Source organism: Macaca fascicularis, chromosome 11 (genome assembly GCF_037993035.2).
Source record: "Macaca fascicularis isolate 582-1 chromosome 11, T2T-MFA8v1.1".
NCBI lineage: Eukaryota > Metazoa > Chordata > Mammalia > Primates > Cercopithecidae > Macaca > Macaca fascicularis.
Window position 1 is genome coordinate 101,220,899 of NC_088385.1, and position 19,936 is coordinate 101,240,834.

The 19,936-nt window shown below is 42.4% G+C and overlaps 1 protein-coding gene across 2 annotated transcripts in view; it reads left to right on the forward strand.

The window, feature by feature from the left end:
• Nucleotides 1–19,936, forward strand: part of PLXNC1 (plexin C1) — a 159,202-nt gene that overhangs the window by 15,020 nt on the left and 124,246 nt on the right. For both annotated transcript variants that reach the window (XM_005571872.3, XM_045365712.3), the window contains exons 2-3: nucleotides 5,565–5,705; nucleotides 17,663–17,797. In XM_005571872.3, the coding sequence (XP_005571929.3) occupies nucleotides 5,565–5,705; nucleotides 17,663–17,797 (276 nt within the window). The remainder of the gene's footprint in view (nucleotides 1–5,564; nucleotides 5,706–17,662; nucleotides 17,798–19,936) is intronic.

Here is a 19,936-nt window from a genome sequence, read left to right on the forward strand (position 1 = left end):
GGAAGGATGAATCTTGGAGAGTGGGACTTTGGTGGTGGGTCAGCTTGGGTGGCTGGGGACACTGGGGCCCGAGGAGGGAGGGGATAGGGTAGAAGGTGGTGAAATACAAGCTTCACCACCTTGCATGCTTCCCATGGCTGTGCTGCACACCAACCATGCTTGCCTGGTCTAGAGGCTGCCCAGCTGTGTCCCTAAGCACACTTTAAACCTCTCCTTTTGATCGTTTGAGTCCCCAGTGTAAATTCTTCCTTCAGACAATGAGAGAGCTGCCATAACTTAGTCAGATCCCGGTCAACACTGTATATACTAGAATGGAGAAAAGCAACCCGAGCCTTCCTGGCTAATAAAATCACTGTCCGACTTGGGCAAATAGTTGTCCTTTCCATCTCCCTAGCTGGATAAAAATAATCTAATTATTTTCAAACACATGATTTCATCTGGACCTCACAACAACACTGAGAGGCAGGGCATGTGGTATTATTGGGTCCATTTTACAGATACAGTCACTGAGGTTCAGGAGACTTAACTTGCTGGAATCAAGCAGTCTATAAGGCACAGAGCAGGGGCCAGAACTTGGGTGCAGGGCTCCTTCAGAGGTTTCCTAATGGCAAGTGGGCCCCTTGGGGAGTAACAGAAAATGATGAAACTGCTTCAAAACAAATGGATCCCAAATGGAACAGAATATAAAATTAACTGCCCAAGAAAGGCATTTTATCGTGTACAAGAAATTGATCGGTACCCAGGTGGTATTTCCTCCCACCTGGTAAGGTAAAATCAACATACGGGAATCCTTTTTAGCACCTTGCGGGTAAAACAGTTGAGTCTTGCTGGGTGTCCAGCGCTGGAGGCCCCAGTTTTGTGCCCATTCCCTCCCAATGATGCCGCAAAAGCTAGAGCACCCTGCCTGAACCTCGATGAGCCGGGCCATCTTTCACATGGTAGAGGCAGGGCCAAGCTGTGGCTCAACTCTAGAGGGTGCCTTTCACACCCTGGAATGCATGACTGGCACCCCGTGGAGTTGTGCAGGGCACAATGGGGGAGTGCTTATTGTCCATGAGAAATCATATGAAGCAGCTGCAAAGAAGCCTAATTGTTTTCCTGGTAACATGCCCATGACTCCCTGCACACACACACACACACACACACACGCACGTACACACACAAACACACACACCCCTCTTCTCAGGAGCTTTGGTCCCAGTTTGCTATATCAGGCCCAAAGCTCTTTCTCTCTTTCAGCCCAAACATCATTTGAGCCAAGGTAGCTTTCTCCTCCAACTGAGAAAAGTTTCCGTCTTAGAGCCGGCAAACGTGTAGGCGTGACGTTATGCTTAGACATGGCAGGAAGGAGAAGCAGAGTGACAACTCTGAGGGAACCAAGAAAGCCCAAAGGGGAGACAAGGTTTAGAGCGAAATCAAGATTGGATTTTGTCATGAAAGGCAGAACTGGCAAAAGCATCATTACAAGGCATTAACCTTGTTACACACAGACGAACAAGCAGAGGCTGGGATTCAGAAATAAATTACACATAATAAACTAGACAGAATAGGCTGAGAGCAACATTAGCGATTATGCCCTAAGGGGAGAGAAGGGCAAGATAGAAAATAGGCCGGAAAAAAAGAGAGAAAGAATAATCTCTGGACACAGGGGGCTGACTGCGCTGTTTCCCCCTTCTTCTTCCTGACTCCCTGGGTATTAACCTCACTTTTGTGAGGACGTTTCTCTGGAGCCTGTCTTTCTTTTGTTTTCATTTGCCGCAATAAGCATAAGAAAGCCATTCAAAGGGTTCCTTTTCCCATTCACAGGGACCTGTCCATTTCTGTGTGTTTCCAGCACAAAAGAATCCATTTCCATTCAGCCAGAGCAGCCCCTAGAGTTTTCATGAGGTCCAAGCCTCCTCTCCTATTTTCTTCCAGGCTCGCTGTTGTAATTGGCTATAAAATCCTGACTGTGGCCAGGGTCCTCCAGGCTGGTGAGAGGAACAAGCACTTGTCCACGTCATGGTCCCTGCAGCTGAGGAAGAACTGCAGTTTAGTGTCCGCTCCAACAAGTTGTAATTGTCATTTCTTAAACAGTGACTTGCTTTTGGTTCCAAGTAGCAGAAAACCCAACCGACAGTGGCTTAAACCATGGCAACTATTGTTAACTTAGTAAAGTGTTTAAAAGTTGGAGGTCTGCGGCTCAGTGGTGTCTCCAGGAACGTAGAATCTCTTTTCTTTTCCCTGCACCAATCTTAGCATGTTGCTTTCTGTCCTTCATCTTGAATCCCATGGAAACAGAATGGTTGCCACCAGTCTACACATGATGAGATAACACAACTGTATTCCAGAGGAAGTGAGGGAAGAGGGCAAACAGGTTCTCCTCAAGAGCCTTCTGTTATCAAGGAGGAAACTTATTCCCAGGAATCCTTCCAGTGGACTTCTTACATTTCCCTGCCCAGGACTGGGCCACATGGCCACCCTCAGCTCTCATGGTTAGGAAAGTCAGTGTCTGGCAATAGTGAATGGAGTTGCCATTTGGCTTGGCCCAGTGATAGCTTCCACCAGGCTTGGGTTCATTGCTATCTGAACAAAATTAGGGTTCTTCCCGGCAAAGAGGAAATAACTGCCATGGGTGTGGCAGTAACTTGTGTTTTTAAATGAACTAATGATAGCAAGCATGGGTTTTGTGTTGCTGTGTGCCAAACACTGTTCTAAGCTTTACTGAGGCTTACGCACAAACTCATCCAGTCCTCATAAAAAGTCTGTGGCATAAAAAGTCTGTGCTCTTATCATTTCCACCATATAGAGGAGGAAACTGAGTCACAGAGAGATTAAATCACATGTACAAAATTACTTAGCTAGAAAGTGACAGAGCCAGGAGTCAAACTTAGGTGGTCTGGCTGGCTCTCTATGCTATACTGCCTTCATTAGGTAAGATGATAAAATACTTCAAGTAGCACACAGTAAGAATTAATACATGTTAGCTGGTATTATTATTATTATTACTATTATCATATCTTTTTCGTAACCGCCCTGCCAATCAGACACATCAGCCTTATTAGATCGTTTAGAAAGCTAACCCCTACCAGGGTTAAATTAATTGCCCGGGTCACACAGTGATTGAGAACCAAGCTCAAATGTCAGCGAGTGCCAGGTGTTCTCTCAAGTTTGAGAATGTTGATTTAATGGCTGCACCACTTACCTATTACTTTTTTTTTAAGGTAGGGTCTCACTTTGTTGTCCAGGCTGGAGTGCAGTGGTTCAATCATAGCTCACTGTAACCCGGAGCTCCTGGACTCAAGCGATCCACCTGTCTCAGCCTCCTAAATAGGTGGGACAACAAGTGTGTGCCACACACCTGGCTAATTTTTTATTTCTGTAGAGATGGGGGTCTTGCTACGTTGCCCAGGCCGGTCTCCACTCTTGGCCTCAAGCGATCCTCTTGCCTCAGTTACCTATACTATTGATCCCGGACTTACTTTGAGAAAACTACAATTGTTGAGGGCAGCTGGAAATCAGAGAAGGACACCCGGAAAGGTTAGATGGTAATTTGGGATGGATTTCTCCTTGTTCCCTTTCAGCTTTTGAGCTGCCTCTGTTTTCTTGGAGCCAGTCTTTCACAAACAGGATCTCTCATCCTACCTCAGGAGAGACTACCCATGGTTCTTGGTGAATTAGAACAGGTACAGTATTAAGCACCTACTGTATACCAGACCTAGATGTACACTGTCCCATCTGGTCCTTGTGGATAATCTGCAGACCACATCCATTACTTTTTCTGTGTTGTGAGATGAAGGGAGTGGAGTCTTCTAGCCAGAGATAGTGGTATTAGAATATTCTGGATACCCAGGTGGAGATGATGCCCTGTTCTCCACGTTAGCCTCTCTGCAGTGCTCAGATATTTAATAAAAATAACAAGCACGGTCAGCTGGTCTTACATTTGGACAATTCTGGATTTATTTTAAAGCAAGATGTGCGGCATGGTTTTACTTATTTTTTTAATCCTAAAGGTCATCCGACTTTTCTTTTTCTGCTCATGGTCATGAGGCTTCCTTATCTAAACAGTGATCTATTGTTCCAATCCTTAGACCCACAGAGAATTTTTTTTCCTTAACTTCAATTTTCACAGGACAGCTCCTCATCTTCCCATATTGCATGAAAAGTATCTTTCAACAAGAAGAAAAAAAAAACTCTAATAAGCTTTCCCCAAATCTTCTTAAACCGAGTTCACTATAGAATATTTTATGCAAAAACGTCGCCTTCTCTTAGGTTATGACATCTTTTCCTTGAAAAGTGATCAGGGCATTGGACAAATCCTGGCTAGCTTATCTATTCCTTGCAGCGCAACTGCAACAAAGAAATATAGATGGCACTTTAAAGGCTTCAGAAATCAATTTAGCCCATAATCCATTTAGTTTAGATGTTAATGAAACTTGGTGGGTTTAAAAATAATGAATATTTAATAAGACATAAATTGAAAGACATAAACACTGTTGGCAATAATATAATGAAGTTAATAAGTCTTAGCCTCTGTGTGGCTACCTCCCCCTCCCCAGATAGGGCGATTTTAGGAGTTGCTGTGTTGCTTACTGAAGTTCGCTGGCTGCAACTTCAGTGTGCCTTTAAAAACCTTAGTACGGTTGGGAACTGAGCTCTGGCAGATAAAGTGTGCTATCACACTGTGTTCAGTAGCTGCAGACGGCAACGGCTCTTCCTAGCTCCATATCTTCCAGAGATTTGTGTAACAAACTCAGTTTCCTGTCGTTGAAGGCAGGACGCAGCATAAAGCACAAAAAAAGAAAAAGACATTTTGGTCAACACTCTGTCTGCTCTGGGTTTAAAGAGGGGCTTTATTTAATGATCAGGAGCAAGCGTGTGATTACATGTGCTCAGAGCCTCAGACAATTTAAATGCCTTCAGCTTGGGAGTTAGACTTTTTTGTTTTCCCCTTTAAAAGCATAGCACTAGGGCCAGCCCTTCGACTTGGTTCCTCCTTAGCTCTGTGGCTCCATCCTGTCTATTGTCCGCAACTGTATCTGCCTTTTCACCCCCCGAATTAGCTACCCTGTCTTCGGGCTTCCTGTGGTCCCTTTTGGTAAATCTAGGATCACTCCTTTCTGCCGTCACACCCAATAGGATCGTCCGTGTCACATCTTGGGAAAGGTTTGTGTTTAACCTCACAGAAACCAACGCCTAGCTAAAATGAATTGGCGGCAGGATTTTGAAAACAGCCAAGTGTGAGATAGTCTGCCTCCCATTTCAGCGGTGGGCTGTCTCTTGGCACTAAAGTGGAATTCAGCTTCATATATCAGCTGGGGGGTGTTCAATAGATGGCCAGCTCACTTTGGCATTCAATACCTGTTCATACATAGTAAACAGGGGCTTTCTTTGGTTGGGCAGGTATGGTGATTTTGCAAGGTAATGCAAGGTTGCTCCTGGGGAATCTTGTCTAAGAAAATATATGTGGGGCCCAGAAGTGGGATCCTGCCTAGGAGGACATGAGTGACATTTTATCAGTATAATGAGAAGTATCATTGTTAAAAATTATTATTATTTTTTTGTGCGTTTGTGTGCATGTTCAGAAAGAAGGGGATCAACCTGAAAGAGTCCAACCAATCGCATCATCTACCTTGATCCATTCGGACCTGACATCCGTTTATGGCACCGTGGTAATGAACAGGACTGTTTTATTCTTGGGGACTGGAGATGGCCAGTTACTTAAGGTTGGTTTTCTGTGCCTTCTTCAAATGTCTATTTTAATAGTGATATTTTGTGCTTTAAAAAAATTTTTTTTAAATGCTTCTGGGTTATACACGAGACCAAACCAAGAACTTCGTGAACTCCTTAAAGACCCCCAGAAATGGCCTGGAAGAAAATCTGGAATTCTGTATGTAAGAACCCCCATAGCCATGTAATGAAGTATCAGCTACCTTGCTGCCCAGGAGTGTGCCAAGATATTTTTCCTTCCTTACTCATAAGCCACCTGGGTGAGGTAAATGGAGGTCTGGTCCCTACCCCAACCCTGACTCACCTTCCCAAGACATGTAACCTTTTAGTTCTAGCTCCTTTATCATGGAAATGTACAAAGCACCTGATTTCTCACAACTTGAAAGAGATGAGAGATTATAGGGCTTGAAAAGAAGAAAAAACAGGTGTTCCTTCCCTCCAGCCCACTTACCACCCACAGAGGGGGTTTGTTTTCTGCCCTTTGTACCCACATACACCACAGAGAGGTTAGAGATCTAAAATCCTTTGAGACTTCTCTCGACTTTTATCTCAGAGGACTATTTTTTCCCCACTGTATGGATATACCCTGGTCAAGTGCAGGTTTTTATTCACTGATGAGAGGGGAAGAGGGGAGGAGGAGAAAATAAAAGCAGAGATACCAAATGACTTGTCTGAAGTTATCTAGTGGTCATCTTATCAATGTCATCAGCAAACATTTATTGAAAACCCTCTGTGTTCTCCAACAACATTCATGGTTGGGAACTGCACCATTTCTATGACTAAAGACTGAGATTCCTTGGCCTCTCTGCAGCCATCCATTTACACTCAGATCAGATTCTTAATTGAATAATGGTAGATCTGTTTCCCTCAACCGATCTCCCACAGATAACTCACTGTGTGACTTTAGGTGAGTTGCTTAACCTCTCTGAGCCTCCATTTCTTTACCAGTAAAATACAGGTCTACTAGACAACTCAGAAAAACCCTTTCCTCTTCTGATAGTCTCTAATTATGTCTTCTGCACACGTATTCCCCACCACCCCCATCCCCAAGTCAAACCTATTTTATTTGCTCCTGTTTGATCCTATTTCCAAATATGATCCTGTTTCCACACTTTTGCTCACACTGTACTTCCAGCCTGAAATGCTTTTTTGTTTTTTCTCTTATTTACGGCACCTTATGTATCTATACTCTGGCTCAGCTCAAACCCCACCTCCTCTTTGATGACATCTAAGCCTGGAGTGACCTTGCTCCCCTCTCGTTTCCTGAAATACTCATGATCTATGTCATTCTTGTGGCTCATTCCAAATGTCTTGCCTGGAGATCTCACCTTTTCACTGGCGTTTGTCTTGCCTTCCCAACTTGATTTTAAGCCTCGTGAGAAGGGGGCCATGAATTCCCACCGCCTAATACAGTGCTGAGTGCCTGGTAGGCATTTGATTTAATCTGTTTGCTTTGGAGGAAACCCAGTAACATATGGGAGGGAGTTTGTTTGTATACACATTCTTTTAAAATATACATTGATCATCTTTCCTGTTGTGTTAGCTTTATTTCCTGGGGAAGGGTAAATACCCATCCATCATTCTACACAAGTCACTGGGTGACATCTGTAGCTCCACCAACGTGGTCAGGCTTATTGGACCCATTTGCCTGGCAGGAGTTTCCATCAAGCCTTTCTGGGTCTCCTCACCAATTATCTCTTCAGATTTGGGATGTTTTTGATGGATGTTTTGACAAGAACACTGTTTCCCCAAAGCCGAGCCAACCAAACTGCTACATGGTGAATTGGAGGTGAAGGAACACTCGTCTATAAATAGTTCCCCATGGGACGGCCTGGTGTTGCCTGTCCTGTGTGTTCACCCAGCAGCCTGCATGCAGCTGGCTAGCTTCTAGAGATGTGGCAACGAGGGAGTGAGACCAAGCTGCAACTTCATGCTGCTGAGGAGGCCACGACCGAAGTCTCGCTCTCCTCAGGGTCTGTATGGGGTACCCATTCAGAAGCTACCTGTGTGGCCTCGTTGTTGTTTTAGGGTTTGAATAACAAAGGCAACTTTTTGTTGTTTGTTTTGTGACTGCTAATGTTTACACAGTGCTTCCTAGATGCCAAGGGACTGTATATCTTCTAATGAATTTAGTTCTCTCCATGACACAACGGGGCAGGCCCACTATTCCCATTTTACAGATGAGGGAATCAAGGCCCAGAGAAATGGGATGATGTTGCTCAAGGTCACACAGGGGCAGAGCAGGGATTTGAACCTGGAATGACTTCAGAGACTGCACTAAGATCTCCTATGCTACACTGACTTTGTGACCTCTGCTGCAGACATGGGGACTACTCTCTGAGGATTCTGGGGGACACGTGGGAAACATGCGGATAGGGGTCCATGCCCTGGCAGGGGACATATGCTCATGGGGTGAGTCAGGTTTCCTAGAGGCTCAGGAAAGAGTCCCAGCCTGAGAAGAAGGCGGACCATCTGACTGAGGGAACACTTCACTGGCGTGGTAACTTCTTGGGAATTAACACCCACCCAAAGCCCCCAATAAGAGTTCTCTCACTCAGGAGAAGGGTGTGAGGGATGAACTTGAGCTGACTTGGCCCGCCAGGCTCCCTAGGGCAGCTCGGTAACGCCTAAGCCTCTCTTCTATATCCTGTGTACAGATTCTTGGATGTAGCCCCTGAATTTACCCAGAATCCTGAAGACCCAGGATCGTGCGGATAATTTGGAAGCTACTGATAATCCCCAAATCCCTTTATTCAGAAGCTTTGAGCGTCTTCCTTGCCAAGGCTTGTCACCAGAACTGTTAGAAAGGACGAACACTGATAGACACAAGCTTGGCTCCTTAAGCCACAGCGTGGGGAAACTAATGAGCGGCAAACAACAAAACTCAACCCAATGCAGACAGTAGGAGGAGGAATAGAAAGAGGGCTTGGATCAGCCACAGCCTGACTCCAGTTTCTGAGTGATCGTGAGTTGACAGCATTTTGATATGAGCCAGGCACCGTTGTATATACCTTGTTGAATGAGAGTCAGGAAACAGCAATTGGAGCCCAATTGCTGTTTTTTACCACCACTAGTAAAAACCTGGCTTCTTAAGTCTCTGCAAATCCTATGAGTTGTAATATAATTTGGTGTAATTTTAAGCTTCATGTTATTTAGATAATTTTTCCTTATTGTAAAGGTAATATATGCCCATGTAAAAAGTTTCAGAGTCGTGGGGGGTGAGAGGACAGCAAATAAAAAATTACTCCTAATTGTGTTGTGCAGAAGCGACTACTGTCAGCATTTTGGAGTCTCTATTTATGTAGTTGAGGTCGGATTTTGCATCCCATTTTTGCATCCTTCAGTTATTGGGGGAAAATGCTTATATTAAAATGTTATTGTAAACCTTTTGTAAATAGTATTTTTAAATAACTATATCATATTCTATTATTTGGGTACATTATTTTGAACTTAAGCTAAGATACCGGATCACTTTAAAAGTATCTTTAAAGACACACATTTTCCAAGGAAGACGGCATTACCTCCAAAGGTAAGATTTCACTGATGATCTGTGAAGAAACTAAAGGTTACAGTATGCCAGTACTTTTACTGTCCTCCTTCTCTTGCCTTTAGACCTAAGTCCCTTTATAAGATTTTGGGGAAATAGAAGGAATTTAGAACTCAAAGGGTCCTTTGAGAGCATCTAATCTGCTCTTTTATTTGATCAGTGTACAGTCCCATGGTGGTGAGGTGAGTTATGTCTTGTCACCCCCCGCCGTTATTTCCCCATCCTGCTTCCTTTCGGAACATGATTGCATGCTGGATTTTTTTCAGTCGTCAGCATCTCCACTGAGATCAGCTGAAAAGTATGGTCACACTGAACTCAGCTTTGCGGAATTCACATTTCACGTGTTGCACAATGTACGCATTTTGGTAAACACACACCAAGCCTTTCTCCAGATGATAGTACAGCCTATCACGTGGTTTGGATTCCTTTGAGCTGACTCTGTTGCCTCTAGAAAATTGTCCTTATTTCAAGGGCAGAATTGTGTATTTTGAGCTTTTCCAGGTGGTAAAATAAGTAATAACGGAATATGCATGAAATTTGAAATTTGTAACTTTATGCATGCCCATTAACCTTTCTTGTAAGCATAAAAGATAAGAAAGCAATGGGCAAGGAAGAATAATCGCTAACATTTCTGAGCTCTTCCTGCGTGCTGGGCATTAGAACCAGCATCTGCACGGGTTAACTGGTTTAATCCTCACCAGTCAATACCTTCACCTCCACCACTTTATAAATGAAAAAACCTGAGGCCTCGAGAGGTTAGGTATCTTGTTCAAGGTGCTGTGAACCTAAATAATCTGTCCAGAGCCCGAGCTTCTATCCCCCAACTAAACTGCATTAACTCTTACAGAGCTTAGTAGAGTTTGAGGAGCTGGTTTTTGTTATATTTCTTCCTAATACTGGAGTATAAGGGTTGATACCAAGATGCAGATGTTTGAGGTTTCACGAGAAGGGGCCAGAAACCTTGTGGTTTAGTTTGTTCCTATTTGGGGATGGCCTCCTAGCAACCCAGCTGAGTGCAGAGCCCGTTCCTCTCAGAGCCGCACATAGTTCATGGGGGTCTCTGAATCTCCTTTGGGGCCCCAGCTTTACCCCAGTCGCTCCTTTATAGGAAAGACAGGAATTCTGTATTCCAGTTGCTGTTTTGGATCGTTTCATCAGTAAAGACTTGTGTCTTCCTGACCTCCCAGGGACTGTAGTAGGGTTCAGGATACAGGAAGCTATATCACACAGCTCTATCTTGTGCCCATATCCAGTCTTGAGGTATTTCCTATGTGCTTGGGGTCAGACTGGTTACCTATGTGGCCCTCAAAAAACTCTACTCCCACTTAATGGCTTTCTTTCTTTTATTTATTTATTTTTTTCTTTTTTGAGCCAAGGTCTGACTCTGTTGCCCAGGCTGGAGTGCGGTGGTGCAGTCTCGGCTCACTATAACCTCTGCCTCCTGAGCTTAAGTGATTCTCCCACCTCAGCCTCTTGAGTAGCTGGGACTACAGCCCTGTGTCCCCACACCTGGCCAATGTTTTATATAGGCAGGGTTTTACCATGTTGCCCAGGCTGGTCTCAAACTCCTAGGCTCCAGGGATCCTCCCACCTACGCCTTCCAAAGAACTGGGATTACAGGCATGAGCCCCTGCACACGGCCCCATTGATGGATTTCGTTTATTCAAATCACAGCAAAATTAAACCAGTTCCAGAAAGTTCTGTCTGAATTCAAACAGAAGCAAAATCTCTGTACTACCTAAAGAGTCTGCCTTGACTGTGGTTATTAAAGTTTTTGAATGAACGTAAGAGAAAAAAATCTTTTGTAAAGACAAGCTCTACTATATACCCAGAAAGTGTTCAAATAAGGAATAGGAGAACTTGGGGAACCTAGAACAGGACCTGGGACCGGAAGTGGTGGTGGTGGGGATGACTGAGCTAACAGACCAAAAAGTTAAAACAGCAGGAAGTGTCAAAACTTGGAAGTGGGTTCATTGGTGGGCCGTTTAGGATGTCACGTGAAGCCTAGTTCAAATTCTCCCCACCTCATTAATTCCAATTTATGAGTTTTGCAGGGACTCCCCAATTTGAAACTTTTACTCCCATATAATCCACAAATCTAGAACCTGTGGCTGAGACTGTATGCTTCTCTTACTGTCTACACTGCAACAAGTAGATTGAAAACAAAAGAGAAATTTGCCTTAATTTTTATATTTCATCTTTGTTACTCCTAACTACTGAGGCACATTAAATACTTACCTTGCTTTCTCCTGTGTGTGCGTGTGTGTGTGAGCATGCACGCATGCACAGGCATGCCTGTGTATGTGTATGTGTATGTGTATGCAGGCATGCACGTGCATATGTGTGTGTGCACTTGTGTGTGCGTATGTGTGATTTAAGTCTCCTTCCCAGCATTTCTCAGAAACTGCTTATGGAAAAAAATAATAATAAATGAAAGGGTTGGCTTGTTTGCCCTTCAACTAGTTAGACCCACAGAGTGAGGCATTGGAAATTAAATTTGGCATAAAATATTATAGCTTTTTGAACACCTGTGGCTTTTCCATCTCATGGTAATCTTAAAGAAAACAAAATAGTCTTTTGTTTTCTCCCCCCGCATTTTCCTCACCGTGGTATCCTTCCCGTGGGTGGTCTTGAACCTGTCTTGCAATTGTATGGTGTTGAAGTCTCCACTCAGTTAATTTCACAGTACCGTTGGGAGTTTTGTATGCAACAAAAATCCCAAGGCTAGTTAATAGTCTACCATGAGGCTGCAGGAGGATGTCAACAGAAACAATATGTTGACACGAACTGAAATTCTCCATCAGAGAAAATTTGTTTTCTGCACAGGCTTTAGCTGGAAAAAGCTGAAGAGCTCTATAAAATCTTGAATGCTAATAGAGTTGTTTTTCATGTAATAAATATTTATTGGGCACCTTGTATGTGCCAGGTATTGTTCTGGGTGCTGAATATACAAAGGTGAACAAAACAGGCAATGCCCCTGCTCTCTTGGTGGGAAGAAAAAGACAGAAAACAAGTAAATGGATTAATCAGCGATAAAGACAGTTTAGATAGTGCTAAGTGCTATGAAGAAAACAGAGTGATGGGTAGAGAGTGACAGAGGTGTTCAGCGGAGAAGTGATCAGGGAAGGCTTCTCAGAGGAGGTGATGTTGGAGACTTGAAGGATACAGAAGTATACAAGCATACACATGGAGAAGGTTCAGCTTGACTTCAGATTAGATCTATATTAAGGTCGTATCCTGGAAGATAAAAATCCACATCGTGCCCAAGGAGTGTGTGTGTCAATTGGATGAGATTTCTCTTATGCAAAATTCAACCCATTTTGGGTTTTTGTGACTCATTGTTACTTCCTGCATTGCTTCACTGATCATGTTCTTTTTCCGAGGCTGCCCACCTCAACTGAGCTGAGGAAGGAACGTTTCCCTTGCTCCAGTCTTGCTGGCTTTTGTCTCTGTGTTGATATTCTCATGAAGTTTGCAATGAGAAAGTCCAAGTGTTCCATTAGTGCCTGTGGGCTGGGGCTCGGGCTAGGTGAGAGACAACATTAACACCGACGTGTCCTGTCTCATCTGAGAGAGATGAGACTCTAGGGGCCACAGAAGCAGAAATCCCTCACCCCTCTGTGTGGCACATTTAGGACCTTTGTGGTGAAAACTAAAACTTCCTCTTGTCCTGTCCTCAGGATTATGGAGAGCATTGTTTGCATAATCTAGCAAAAAGAAAAATGATTTGACTCACTCACCCTCAAGGATTTTTAAATTTAAATTTTATGTATTTATTTTTAAGGTAATACAGTGATATTGTTTAAAACTCAAAAGAACCAAGAAAATATTCCGTGAGAGTCACCTGTTCTTGACTTCCAAGGCAACCAATGATAGCAGTTTCATGGGTATCTTTCCAGAGATAGTTTATATCTGTCTACAGGCAAAAGAGTGAAGATATTCTTCCTCCCTTTTGTTGAAACATAAAACACAGTAAACAAATATGTTTTACATATATATATTATATATGTAAAAATAGCTGTATATGTAAATATGTCTGTATTTATAAATATGTGTACATATTTCATATTACATTAACTATAATACAAAGAGCTTTCTAATTATTTTTATAGCTGAATAGTATTCCCTTGTTTGTAGTATAGTTTACTTAACCAGTTCCCTATTGATGGACATTTAAGTTGTTTTAATCTTTTCTTTATAACATACAATGCTACAATGAATATTTATCATTTTATATCATTCCTCACATACACACACACACACATATATATATATATGAGGGGCTGCAGGGTCCAAGGGTATGTGCTTTATAATTTTGATAGATGATGCCAAATTACCTTCTAGAGAGGTCTGGCTTCCATCATTGATGAAACATACTAATTTAAACCCAGCATCTATGGCTATCAGGACAAGCTTCAGCGCAAGCCACGCTAAGTAGCTTTTTCAGGAAACTGATTGGTAAATCCTGGGCCACAGAACTTTTTGATAACTTGTAAAAAAAATGAAAGAAAGAAAGAGAGAGAAAGAAAGAGAGAGAGAGAGGGAGGAAGGGAAGGGAAGGGAAAGAAAAGAAAAAGAAAAGTTTCCTTGCCACAGTTCAGAGTTCTAGAGAGAATATTGGTGCTTCATTTCCAAAGTACTAAGTAAATAAATCAATGTTGCACCCAACTGGATCTTTCCAGGTGCCACCCATCTGTATCAATGATGCTCCAAGAGTAAATAAAATAAGCCCCCAATAAATACTGCAGTGCAGCTCCTAATTTGCGTAAAATGGATGAGTGGTGGCATAAAGTATGTTTTTACTTTGTAATTTTAAAGCAAACCCCACAGACACAATGTCATTTCACCTCAACATATTTCGTTATGTATCTCTCAAAAACTACAGTTATTTTCTTAAATAATTGTAACCATAATGCCATGATCACAGCTAATAAAATTATCAGTCATTCTTTAGGATCACTTACTATCCAGTCTGTGTAACCAAATATTCCCAATTGATTTAAAAATGTATTTAAAATGGTTTTGTTCACATTGGTATTTGCACAAAGTCCTCAAACCAGATTTGGTTGTTCTATTATCTACAGCAGTCTCCTCCCTTACTTTTATTGCCTGCCACTGACTTAACTGAAAAACCAGGTCCTTTGCCCTATAGAATATCTCTTACCATGTGTTTGGCTTTCTGCTTCCTTGTGGTGTCATTTATCTTGTTCCTCTACTCCTGCTTCCTAGTGCTACATGGAAGTTAGTGCTAAAGACTTGATTAGATTCAGGTTCAACTTTATTGGCAAGAATACATTATGGGTGTATGCTGCCCAGTGATGCTTTTGCCATGATGAATTCCTGAAGAGATGCCAGGGCAGCAGCTTCTCTTTTCTTGACCCTTCCTTGAGAATATTTCTATCAGTGTTTGTTTAAAAAAACAAAAAAACAAAAAAAAAAACAACAAAAAAAAAACTGGCTTCCTGTTTCTCTTTCCTTATACAACTGCTTTCCAGACCAGATCAACTGAATCTGAGCTGATTAATACAGCTAATGAATTAGAGATGGCAAATCCTGGCAAGCCCATACCTTGATCGGTGCCTGTCCCTTGGCTCCGCTTACAGGATTCTGTAGAGCAGTGTTGGCCAAGAGAACTTTCTGTGATGATAGAAGTGTTCTATACCTGTACTCTCCAGTATGGTAGCCAGTCACCACAGGTAGCTAGTGAACACTTGAAATTTTTAATTAAATTTAAATTTAAATAGCCATTATGTGGCTAGTGGTTGTCATATTGGATAGTGCAGCTATAAAGTCATTTTAAAATGACTTGAGACACACACCTTTCCCACCTCCCTTAGGACCTAACTGCTTCTGTTTTAAGAAGAGCTTTTAAGAAGTCATATTTCATATGTTTGGTTAGTGAGATTGACTTTTACAAAGCTGCTGCTGAATTTGGTGAGCAGTCCAAGGGCTTCAGGTGAGCCACTATTTGCACCAAATCCACCTGGGCTTGACCCAAGGAGATGATAGAAGGAAGTCACTGATTGCTGGGCAAAGCTAGACCCAGGCCCGGGCCCTGGAAAGGGGAAATGAATGCAGGAAGTTGCTCTGTGTGCAAAATTGATAAGAAGCCTTTGGCTAAACAGCAGATACCTAACTGCCATCAGGATATGTGGGTATAGGCATATTATTGATTAGTAGATGTGTGAAGTAGACTTTGTCCAAAAAGAATCTCAGGTGCCAAATTTTTCTTTTCAAACCATGCTTCCAATGTAGCTGATATCTACAGTGGTAGAGATATGATATAGATAATCTATCTGGATGTGTTCAGACTGACAAAATGTTGAACGCCTTCACTTTTCAAAGTAGTGGGTACAAATTGTGTTAGGTACAAAGATGATTAAAGGTTAGGTACAAAGGTGATTAAGACATGGTCCCAGGCCAGGCACGGTGGCTCACACATGTAATCCCAGAACTTTGGGAGGCAGAGGCGGTGGATCACCTGAGGTCAGGAGTTCGAGATCAGACTGGCCAACATGGTGAAACACCGTCTCTACTAAAAATACAAAAATTAGCTGGGCGTGGTGGTGCATGTCTGTAGTCCCAGCTATTCAGGAGGCTGAGGCAAGATAATGGCTTGAACCTGGGAGGCGGAGGTTGCAGTGAGCCAAAATCGCACCACTGCACTCCAGTCTGGGCAACTGAGCAAGACTCCATCTCAAAAAAAAAAAACCAAAAAAAAAAAAACAAAAAAAACCATGGTCCCTGCCCAAAGGGAACTTGCAATCTAGTAACAGATTATTATCTATTGACTATTGATTATGTGCTAAGCATCTTTCATAGTTCTTATTTGATCCTTACAAAACTGTAATAAGGAAGGCACTATTAGCCCCATTTTAGAGATGAGGAAATTGAGGCCCAGGGAGATTAAGTTACTAGTTCAAAGTAGTGCAGCTACTTAAAGGATGGAGGCAGGATGCAAACCCAAGCTTAAGCCACCATTGTACTTCTCTAGCACTATAGGATTAGAGTCTCCTGATGGGTCTTCATACGCATGCTTCAAACCCCGCCTTCTCACCATCTCCTCTTGCTCTTCGACTCATGACCATGGCCTCCTGTCTCTCATCTACAGTAAAAGGCAGGTTTTTTACACAGGCCCACAAGATCCTTGATTATCCTTCCCCTGTTATCTTACTATCTTATTGTTCACTCCTCTACCTCTCTCCACTGAAGCCACTCTGGCCTCCTCCCATTTTAGTTTCTTTGCACTGGCAGGGCTGCTTTTAAGAACATGTTTCATTCAAGTATGAAAATAACTCATCTCCTGCAAGTCTGAATAAATACCACCTTTTCAGTGACACCTACCCTGAACATAATATTCTCTTAATGCCTAACCCCACTATATTTTCTAATTTACTTTTTTCTTTTTAAGTTACTCATCCCACCACACACACACAAGAATGTAAGTTCTATGAGGTCAGGAGCTCTCCCTTCCCCATTTTGTTCACTGCCGTTTTTCAAACACCCAGAACAGTGCTGGGTGCATAATGGGTGTTTGGTAGATGTTTGTTGACTGAAGATGGATGAAGCTTAGGTGTGTCCAATTTCAAAACCATTGAGTACTGAGTCACACTTGCATATATTTTATATGTGAACACAAACCTACTTGTCTGTATCTGCCATGTTAATCTGGGTGACTTCTAACGGTATGACGATCAGAGTATCCTGTGCAAATACATGTGGGAGCTACTTCCTTTAATTTCCAGTCTCTCTTGAGACAGCACTAATGAAGCTGTCACTTGTGGCTTCCTATAGGGCCAGACATGGTCAGAAATTGTGGTCAGCCAGCTTCCACATATGAGGATACTACTCGAGCCCTGAAGAGCGGCTTTTTTTGTTTGTTCATTTTTTATGCCTTTTCCCTTACAAAAGAAGAAATACTCTGCTTGTTATTACCAGCCTTGTTGAGGACTGAGATGTGGGAGGGTTGATTAAGGAGCATGGTACCTTAGGCGGTATTTGTAGTGAGTGAAAAAGGATGTAGCTTTATGATTAAGCTACAATTTTCGCCACCCCGCTATTCAAAGTATTGAATAGAGGCTGGGTGCGGTGGCTCACACCTGTTATCGAGCACTTTGGGAGGCCGAGGCGGGTGGATCACAAGGTCAGGAGATTGAGACCATCCTGGCCAACATAGTGAAACCCCATCTCTACTAAAAAAATTAGCCGGGCGAAGTGCATCTATAGTCCCAGCTACTCGGGAGGCTGAGGCAGTGGAATCGCTTGAACTTGGGAGGCAGAGGTTGCAGTGAGCCAAGATCGTGCCACTACACTCTAGCCTGGTGACAGAGCGAGACTCCATCTCAAAAAAAAAGAAAAGAAGTATTAAATAGAAATCATGTTTCTCTTTTTGAAAAAAAAAAATAGGTTATTCTTGGTGAGAATTTGACTTCAAATTGTCCAGAGGTTATCTATGAAATTAAAGAAGAGACACCTGTTTTCTACAAACTTGTTCCTCATCCTGTGAAGAATATCTACATTTATCTAACAGCTGGGAAAGAGGTAGGTAGAAATACTAGTTATTGCTTCTGATTTATGAATAAAAATGGTTTAATCGATGTCATTATCTAGTAGCAAAGCTTTTACTTTGGACTACAGAGTTTAAGCAGTGCCCTAGGCTTCGAGGAGACCCGCAGTGGTTCACAGGCACGGAATTAAAAACCTTACTGACTGCCAGTAAGTAAGCAAGAAATATTATCTATTTAGACAATTTTATTATTGGCTGTATTTCCAGCGCTAAGGTTTTCAGAGGAGGGTGTGCTTGCAAATGGGCACATAATCAGCAAGGTAACTGAATTTACACATTTATTGTGTGGGCACTGAACGGTTAGATGCATTTATGAATCTACCCAATGGGACTGGCTTTGGAATTTGGGGTTAATATCAGGCCACAGTCTCATACACATTCATGAACCAGGAAATATATGGTACTAACCCTCCCCCTCTTCATTTATCTTGCTGTTTTGGCTTTTCTTTTCCTTCTGCTTACTGAAATAAAAGTAATATATTTTTATATTTCCTTCATCTTTACCAAGTGATTTCACCAAGGGAAGGAGAAAAGAAACTAATTGTTAGTGAGTCTCTACTATGTATTAGTCACTGTTCTTTGCACGATCTCTGTCTAGATGCACAGAATTATGTACATACACATACACACAAGTGTAGAAAACAGTGTTAATGAAATGTGTTACTGCCTGCGCATAGTGGCTCATGCCTGTTATCCCAGCACTTTGGGAGGCTGAGGTGGGAGGATCCCTTGAGGCCTGGAGTTTAAGGCTGCAGTGAGCCATGATCAAACCACTGTACCCTAGCCTGGGTGACAGAGCAAAACACCGCCTCACACAAAAAAAAAGAAAAAAAAAAAAAAAAAAGGCTGGGCATGGTGGCTCACGCCTATAATCCTAGCACTTTGGGAAGCCAAGGCGGAGATCACCTGAGTTCAGAAGTTCAAGACCACCCTGGGCAACATGATGAAAACCCATCTTCACTAAAAATACAAACAATTAGCTGGGTGTGGTGGTGCATGCCTATAATCCCAGCTACTTGGGAGGCTGAAGGACAAGAATCGCTTGAAACCAGGAGGTGGAGGTTGTAGTGAGCTGACATCACCACTGCACCCCAGCCTGGGCAACAGAGTGAGACTCTGTCTCAAAAAAGAAAAAAAGAAGAAGAAGAAGAAAAAGAAATGTGTTTTTAATTTAATGAGATAGTTACCCTTGTTTTATATGAAGAATCTAAGACTTGGAGAGGTTAAATAACTTGTTAAAGAATATCTATATATCTATATATATAGATAGATATGTATGTATATATTTGTAGGTTAGCCTTTGCAGGGCTAAGACAAAAACTCAACCCTGATTCTAAAGCCCGTGATACATGGTATTAAATCCAAAATTTGTGAAAACTGGACATTCCCTGGCTCAGTGGTTTTGACCCATGACCATTTGAACATGGAAAGTGCAAAGAAGGTAATTGAGACTTACATAATTCTATAATGGATGTAACAGATACTCTCAGCCCACCCCTGGTTTTCCATTCTTTTTCTTTCAGTCATTCTAAGAAGAATAGCAATGACAGCCATCTGCATGTGCTTTTTGAGTCACAGATAAGATGTCCAAGCAATTTGTAGTTTCTGGTATTCTTATAAAGATGATATCGTTCTTTGCACATTGAAAAGTCAGTTGTATCAAAATGAGCGCATTGAGATGGCCACATCTTTCCACAGAGCTTGTAAACCAGTCCTTCACCATGTAGAATCTCCTATGCCAATTTGCTTCACCATTCAGACACTTTGTATTATGTGTCTTCCCTGGGGATCCCATCTTTGAAAGACCTTTGTCTACCCAACAAACTGCACATATTAAGTAACGGTTCCCATTCCCAGGGTTTATTTATCAAGGGCATCTCAAAATTGCTGGTCAGAGTCCTGACTGCGCTTCCACATGGAGCTGATAAAATTTCAACCCAAAGCAAAGAAATTTGATATCTTGCTTAATCCGTGCATGTTTTTCCATTCAGTTTTTTGAAATATTGCAAATAGCTCATAAGCCCCCATTACTTCCTTCATGGATAGTAATGGAACCCTAGAACTCAGGACCCTAGGCTGGGAACCACTGTGAAAAGCCACCAGTAGTTGATGGG